Raw genomic sequence first — 8,678 nt, 5'->3', positions numbered from 1 at the left:
GCGAGATTACAAAGTCGGCCTTTGTGTGTGTGTGTGTATGTGGGTGGGTGGGTGAGTGAGTATGCTTGTTTACACATTTGTGGTATTTTGTTTATCCACTGCACCATTCACAATATCTATACTACGAGTATGGATCACGAGAAATACATACAGTATGTAGTTTGTATTTTTAGTCCTTGCTTCATTTAGAGACATTTAGTGATTCAAAATCATATCATCATTTTAGCTCTCCAAAGCAATAGCTAAAGCAATAGTTATGAAAAGTCTGCTGCCTTGTTTGTTTCTAAAATCAGACCTCTGGTCTTAAAACAGCTGGCAATTATAGAGTTTTTCCACTATGTGCCTTCAGTATTTTCAGTGTCAAGCAAAGAAGCAAACATTCAAATGATACCATAATCAGATTGAATTGTTTGGCTAGAAAGCCAGTAAACACATTGCTTTTATTTTTCCAAGAACACCATCACTAAAATTCTCAACTTTATTTCGCAGTGAATAGCAACAGTCTGGTATGATGGGTTAAGGCTTCATATTTTAGTTTGTGTATCTGAAATCAAGTCCCACACAAACCAGGTGGAATGTGTTGACTATCTTCACTTCTTGGTACAGTACAAATGAGGCTGAACTGTGGCATAGGGGACTCAACAGTAAGCACCGTCTGTTTGCATGTAAAACGGGTTCTGTACCTGGCATGATGGGTGTATTGCATTTTCTTGCTTGTATGGTAGGTTTGAACATGAAAGCAACACTGCAACAACAGCATCACATCATCTATTAGAAATAGTCACTTTCATCTCTACCTTCCAGTTGTACCCCTCCACAAAATTGTATTCTCAGGAACAAAAATGACAATTTCTTTATTTCCCTAATGTGGTGAAGCACACTGACGAAGGCCATCAGGCCGAAACGTTTGTTAATTATCCCCTGTTGCTAAAAATGGATTAAAAAGCAAGAAAAGATTTTTGGAGTGCGACCATTTGTTATTTCCTAATGTGGTGAAGCAAATGACCTCATGTTTTTGAATTCGTGCAAGACCAATGTGGCACATGTTTGTGCCTGTACAATAAAAGCATTAGGTCTGTCCCTTTGACTTGTGTGTATGAAGTTGACACATGGACTGAAGCAAGCAATGAGATGAGCACACCTACTGGCTAATCATTAGTCTTATTCACAATAGCCACTATGTTTTACAATATGTCATATGACCCAAATGAGTCATAATGAAACTGGAAATAAAAAAAAAAGAAATCCTGAAACAGTTTTTCAGCATCACTCTTAGGTAATAACATCTACTTCTCAAAACTATGGTAGCAGAATTTCACTTTTGCAAAATGTTTTTTTGTTTCTTTTATTGCGCAGCTCTTTTGGACTATATGAAATAGCATACACTGTTCAAACTTGAAGGCATACTTTATGGAGAAGCATGGGGCTTATCCTAAAAAAAGCAAAATAAGAACTGTATGTAAACATGTAAACATACACTGATATCTGCATTGCTACAGAGGACAGGTCAGTTCACAACTCAATCTATTTTGTTAATCTTAAAATGTCCTACCAAACATTTTGTTTCAGCAACACTGCTAACATAGCTTGACATCACTTCAGAATCAGAATCAGAATTATTCTGATTCTGACTTGAGCATATCACAAGTCTGACTGCCTAAACTCCACTTTGATGTTTTGGCGTCTACCTTCATCGTCATGTGTGCTTTGTTTCTCCATCGATACATCGCAAGAGTCGCCCTATATAAGGACTTCATAAGGCCTTATTTGATAGTCCTGTGCTTCCACATATGAAATGATATGACTGATAACTTGAAGTCGTAGACTGAGGCTTATCAGAGAGCATATTTCTGGTATATGGCTGTTGACACTAGCTGCCAGAAGACTAGTGTTAAACATCCATTTTTTTCTCTACAATGGCTTTTTTTAAATCTACAACACCATCATGTAAGATTTAAGTCTGATCTTATTTATTAACACCCCTTCATTGAAAATTCCAATTGGGGTGACAGAAGCAGATTACCAAGGTTTGACAACTGATCATCTTTGACCTTGCCCATAGATGTCAGTATTATTCATAGGTACCCAACTATACAGTGGTGCATCAAAACAGAACACGACATCAGGACACTCTTAGACGCTACTGTCAGTAAGTGTCAGCACCACCCTGTGTGTGTTTTAGCATTAGCCAAGCGGCTATCCTCGATCTATATAACACTCCCTTTAACTTTTCCTCCTATCTCCTACAGGGTCGGAGGCCCTAAGCCCTGGTTTGATGCGGCGGCTACAAGCCACAGCAAGGGCCGGCAGGAGGCTCGGAGGGCAATAGAGAAGCCCGTCTGTTAGTCACACTGTTGTCTCGTACTCCATCAGTTCCTTGGGCGTGCCCAGGCAGCGGTACTGGATCCGGGGTGTGACCGGCGCGGCACTCTCCAGCACCAGGATGGTCTTGCGCAGCCTGCGGTCGATGAAGTGGGCGTCCCAGGCCGGGTACCGTTTTCTGGGCAGGTCGATGCGGATCACCGGCCCCTCTGTCCTGGGCGTGAGGCGCGGGGCCGGGGTGCGGGTTGCGCCCGGTGCCGGCCGCACCTGAAAGACGTCCCCCCCACCGCCCTCCCCTCCGCCCTGGCCCTGATCCCCACCTTTAGTCCTCTGCAGAGTCCTAGGCGGGCTGCTCACCAGGTCCGGCGGTGGCCCGCAGGCTGGCGACGCCACCACGATTGGCTCCATGGGCGCCACCGACGCGTCCTCCACCATGCAGCAGCCGAGCACGCCTCCTGTCACGGCCCCGTCTGGGTGCAGCAGGCAGTAGTAGACGAACATGAAGAAGGTGCCCAGCGCGTAGCTGCAGGCCACCACGCACACCACCACCACGGCGTAGAAGTCCGAGGTGCGCGAGCCGCGGTACAGGAACCAGGCGGCGGTCAGCGTCACATTCTCGGCCAGCACGATGAGGCTGTAGAGCACCAGGCGGCAGCGTGTGGGACCCTCGCGCACGCTAAACCAGCAGAACACGTAGATGATGCCCACCATCATGTTGTAGATGATCTCCTCCCACTTGGACATGCAGAAGTCGGTCTCGCCCTGGATGATCCAGAAGGTCATGGCGCACCAGTGTGCCACGATGAAGATGCCGAAGTAGAGCTGGAAGATGGAGGCGAACAGGGCGAAGGCGATGGTGCGCGCGCCCACCGTGAAGAGGTGCCACAGCATCTGCACCACCGCTGCCTTGTAGCTCATGGGCAGCTTGTCGTCGCGGGAGTCGCGCAGGGCCTTCTGGTAGGAGGCCATCATCCAGGACAGAGAGATCAGGGACGCAGAGGCAGAGAGGCCTGGGAAGGGAAAAGAGGAAAAGAGAACATTCTCAATCCAGGAATTAGCAAGAGACGTGTTTGAATACATGAAACACTGAAAAGGCAGAATCTGTGATACAAGTATAACTCTTTTCATCTTTAACATGAAATGAATGAATGATATGATTTCTAAACGATTGATTTATATAATGTAATATATATATATATATATATATATATGTCAAAAGTGACTGTTGTCCCTTGTGTGGTTTATTCAAGATTCCATGTTAGTTTCATGTGGAAAGGGATAAAAAAATCTCAAATATGTAAATGACAGGGAAAAAGGTACAAGGAAATCATATCAAATTAATGCATGAACAGAGATCAAATCACATCGATTTCAAAGCCTTAAAAATAAAATGGAGAGGGAGAGACAGACTCGCCTGCCACTGCAGGAAGAGCTAAGACTGAGTGTTATCCTGAGTTTAGTGAAAATGTCATGAATATTTAATCAGCTTCCTGTCTGACTGTTATACGGCTCCTCCATCTGGCCAGTGAGACCAGATTAAAGACCCCTCTTCCGAATAACATTTCTCAGTAACGACATTAGTCAGCTCTTGATTCTCCTCCAGGTCGCTCAAAGAGCAAGCCATTGTTATTGGAACCGCAGAATGGGATTGAGGTCTGTTACAGAGCCACAACCTGTCATAGTTTATGGGCTCAGGGGTCAGGACATAGAGGAGGGGGGGGGGGGGGGGGGGACAAAAAATGTAAAAATGAGAAACAAAAAATTGGACTGTAAGAGACCAGAGTTGAGGCACTGGAGCAGTGACCCTCACACTGTCAATTACAGGGCAGGGCAAATAGATCAGTGAGATGAGAGTAAATTAGATGGCTTTTTGGAGTCATGGCCTGCTGGCCACTTCCTTAATTAGATTCTGAGGTCTGCTGTCACTGTAGATAAGACAGTAATGTCCCTCTCCCTCTATAATGGGCCTGAGAGACTGCCACACTGAAGCAACGTTTCAAATGCCTACTAACTGAAATACACTCCCACCATAGCATCTGAGAATTAAAACATAAAAACAAAATCGTAACTGAAAAAAATCAAAATCGTAATCATATCTGACAGCACATTGGTGTTTTACATCCTCTGGGCAGAAGACATTTGGAGACACATGGAGACATTTCCATGTGTGACACTGAATACAATTCAGAGAAATGAAAATGAAATTCAGTTTTGCTTTAATTCAGGCCCATGTTCCTCAGTATATCACCTGCTATGAAGTTCTCTTAGTTTTGGTTTATGAGTGAGTGAGTAAGATAGAGAAAGAGAGAGAGTGAGCGAGAAAGAGAAAGAGAGAGTGATTGTGAGGATAGTAACACACGTATGTTACACAATCATTTTGTTTGCAAATTTGGTCTGACCTAATCTGTAACCAGACACCCAGATACACCCAATAATAAAACATTTCCTGTTTAGTTTACCTGCTTTATTCAGCAGGTAAACAACACAGGAATCATACAGGAATAACACAGTAAATAATGGACACTACACAACACACACACATACAGAGAGACAGAGAGAGAGAGAGAGAGAGAGAGAGAGAGAGAGAGATAGAGAGAATAGATATACTGTATACTCAATACAGCATTTTGAGGTATTGTGGCCAGAGGACTCAGGATGTGGTCGGTCATCAATCATTGGTCACTGTGATGGAATAAACCCAAGGCCCAGCAGAGATCTTCCGAATGTGGCGAGCATGTGAATAAAACTGTAAATGATTCCCAGGAGTGCCCTGTCTCCGGTGGCAACAGCACCATTCAAGAGTCACACACTGTACAATGCAGGCTTCTTCTCTCCACAGTTCTTAAGCTTATCATACACAGGGCAGCTTTCTGAGCAATGTTGCTAGGTAGTGTTATTGATTAGTGTGTTATTGTTATTGTAGTATTGTTAGGGTGTTTTCCCATTAGTAGGCAAATTGGCATGACCATCCAGGCAAAACCGGTTATGTGATCGCAGAGGTGACCTATCAGGGTGTGTCCTCAGGCTCCAAATGCTTCTGTGTTTGAGGCTGGCAATATATTTCATCTTGTTAATCGAGAAAAATACATGTCAATTCCTAGTAATGTATCATTACGGAAGACATTAAGCCACATCTGACACTGGTTTGTCTTATTGATGTCAAGTAAGAAATAGAAAATTGCAGCTTATTGCTTGCTTCTGTGTAAAGATTAAAGATTGCTGCTACTTGGTTGTGAATTGATTTCTGTCTTTCAGAACAGAGCAGGTATCTTTGATAGTAATGGTCTCAATTTGCCAGGTAGATATGGCGGTGACAGAGTCTCATAGATCGTGAACACTGTAAGCTGGGTAATGCCATTTCAGTAGACAGTAAAACTGGCCTCACAAAAACCTAGTCAAACTGGAACATAATATGGTGCTTAGAGTTATTGTTTAATTATCCCTATTTATTTCCACCATTACTCTTCTTAACCTTGCAAAAAGCTGGGGTTGTGTGTCAAAGAACATCGGCTATGCATCATGCATGGTGATGAGAATATGCGTTCATTCATTAAAAAAGTAATGAAAATCTTTAAAAGCAGCACGATTTTCTCCTCATTTTAATGTTTCTCTGTTCCCCAAGGTCTTCCCGCCCGCCTCTAGTCAGTCCTTGAATCATCCCAAGGCAATAATATCTACAAATGCTGAGTGCCATAATCATTAGTCTCCAGCCTGCACTGTGTAATTAGGGGTCCAATTCGCAGTTAGACTGCAAATGAACCACTATGTCCAGACTCTTCATTAGTGAGGACTACTAAGCAGGGGCATGTTCTAACATGGACCCCATTGTGACATCACATCAGAATCTGTGGGCGCCACAGAAGCACTGTGCAGACCAAAGGGTGTGAGCTGGAAAACCTGCTGCAAGGGAGGGAGGTCGGCATTTTCTTCTCCGAATAAGGGAGAAAGGAACGAGAACAGGCAAAAGAGGACTAAGAAGTCCGACAATAAAATCACTCCACAGGAACAACCACTCTACACATGCTTGGAATAATTCAATGTCGACCCAGATGAGGGTGGTTGTTAGCTCAATATGAGACAAAGTAATGTTGAATTTATATGAAATACAAGAGTCCGAGTGCCTCACAAATGTGAGACGTGTAAAATCATGTGGCATAATATCTATCACTGTGTTATGTTACAAAGAAAATGTACTAGCATATGTTTCCAATTGTTCGGCAGTGCCATGTTCAGTTTCCATATAAGTGTGTCATTTAGTCATAATACATAGCTGTAATTGTTGTTTTTGGTTGTTGCGTTGTGGTGTTTTTGGTTGTTGTGTTGTGGTGTTTTTGGTTGTTGTGTTTTGGTGTTTTTGGTGTTTTTGGTTTTTGTGCTGTGGTGTTTTTGGTTGTTATGTTGTTGTGTTTTGGGTGTTTTTGGTGTTTTTGGTTGTTGTGTTTTGGTGTTTTGGTGTTTTGATGTTTTTGGATGGTGTGTTTTGGTGTGAGTCTCACCCTGCAGGGGCAGGACCTGGTTGGCCTGTACCATGATGCAGAGCTGCAGTACCAGCTGGGGGGCGCTCTTGAGGAAGATCTCCAGCAGCCGCAGCATACTGATGTCGGCGCTCTCGAACATCAGGCGCCAGTAGTAGTGGCGGCGCTCATGGTCCCCACGCCAGCGGCTTTGCACGCCCAAGTACAGCGCGTGGACGTACCTGAGGAAGAGAGAACGAGAGGATGGACAGACAGAGGAGTCAGTGGGGGGAGGAGTCGAGGGAGGTGCAGAGGAGTCAGTGGGAGAGTCGAGGGAGGTGCACTGGAGTCAGTGGGAGAGTCGAGGGAGGTGCACTGGAATCAGTGGGAGAGTCGAGGGAGGTGCAGAGGAGTCAGTGGGAGAGTTGAGGGAGGTGCACTGGAGTCAGTGGGGGAGTCGAGGGAGGTGCAGAGGAGTCAGTGCGGGAGTCGAGGGAGGTGCAGAGGAGTCAGTGGGAGAGTCGAGGGAGGTGCAATATGACCAGTTCAAGGTTTTCAGAACACTTGAATTCTGAGCATGAGCCAGAAGATGTAACCTTGAAACTATAAAACTTTGGTCATTAGAATTTCATTAGCTCTTTTGCTGCCACTGCATCTTAAGGGCTCAGAGGTTATGACTGTGGTAACCTGAATGTATTCACCTCTGACATAAGAATAGTTTTAAAAATGCTAATGGATAAGAAGGAACATATTAGATACATACAGTAGACTAATGGTGGATGCAATGAGAAAGCATGTTTAATAGTGCTACTATAATGAGTATACCTGCTATGAATGACACTCTCATGCGTACAGGTATATGTCGGTTTGGGCCCAAATTTGAATCAGTGTGAAGTGGATATAACTATGTTGAAGGATGCTTGGCTGATGAACAAAGACGGTATGAACTAAATGAGCTCAGTTCTTCTCTTCCACATCTAAGGAGGACAAAAAGTGCTGTCATAGTGTGCACCTAACTAGAAATGTGAAAACACTGCACAGACTTCCTAACTAAATGTAAAGCAGGAAAAGATACATGCTAGTGCCGTCTCAAGACTTCAAGAAGCTCTTGAAGACCCAACTCTTCCCAGAGGACATCTGTCTCGTAACACATCTAACAACCCAACACACCTAACAGGCACTTATCATGCATCTCTCCCCTCCTTCTACTACCTCATACTTCCTTCTAACCTACTTCAAACACGTCCTTCAACCACACTTTAACTAATACTTACATTTCTTCACTCTCATTTTCTGGTAGTAATATTCATTGATGCCTAAGATCTCCTTTGCAATGTAGCTTGAAGGTTATTCCTCATTTTATATTTCACTTTGGATAAAAGCATCAGCTAAATGAATAAATGAATAGACGAACCACTGTAAATGTAAAACACTAGTATGCGCAGACTTTTCCAAAAGCGGTCTGCGTTTCAACTGGCCTCCTCTAAATATTCTGGCGTGGTTTCAGGTCGGAGCGTGCGGCTCTCTCTGAGGGACTGCCACAGTGACCACCTGGGATAAATGGTACAGCGTTCCCTGGCCCGGCGCCAGCTGACTTGAGCATGATCCAAGCTGTCATGTAGGCTTTGTGCTCCTCTGTTCAGCCCCCAGCTCAGAGACCTGTCCCACAGCATCAGGGCTCTTGTTAGATTTGTACAACTACTACCTGACCACCAGCACTTACACAGACACTACAGAGGCCAAAGCCACAGCCACGACAGGGAAATGGTACTAAATGGAAATACACTTAAATGGTACTAAATCTACTATCATGATTCACCAGTGTTTTGTGTATTTACACATGCTGCAAAGCACAGGATTGTCCCAATCCAAAAGTGGTGATTCATTTTGGCCTATGAGCAC

At 44.2% G+C, this 8,678-nt stretch overlaps 1 protein-coding gene across 1 annotated transcript in view; it reads right to left on the bottom strand.

Moving 5' to 3' along the window:
* Positions 1 to 2,346: 2,346 nt before the first annotated feature.
* xkr7a (XK related 7a) overlaps positions 2,347 to 8,678 on the bottom strand; it is a 15,831-nt gene continuing 9,499 nt past the window's right edge. The window contains exons 2-3 of the mRNA XM_076276125.1: positions 6,819 to 7,018; positions 2,347 to 3,332 (exon numbers count right to left, since the gene is read on the bottom strand). Coding sequence (XP_076132240.1) covers positions 2,347 to 3,332; positions 6,819 to 7,018 — 1,186 coding nt within the window. The remainder of the gene's footprint in view (positions 3,333 to 6,818; positions 7,019 to 8,678) is intronic.

Source organism: Alosa pseudoharengus, unplaced genomic scaffold (genome assembly GCF_046254945.1).
Source record: "Alosa pseudoharengus isolate Yale_2024_CS ecotype anadromous, Long Island Sound unplaced genomic scaffold, YU_APseudo_1.1 YU_APseudo_1.1_scf_9, whole genome shotgun sequence".
NCBI classification, from domain to species: Eukaryota; Metazoa; Chordata; class Actinopteri; order Clupeiformes; family Clupeidae; genus Alosa; species Alosa pseudoharengus.
This window is presented reverse-complemented; position numbering and strand designations above follow the sequence as displayed.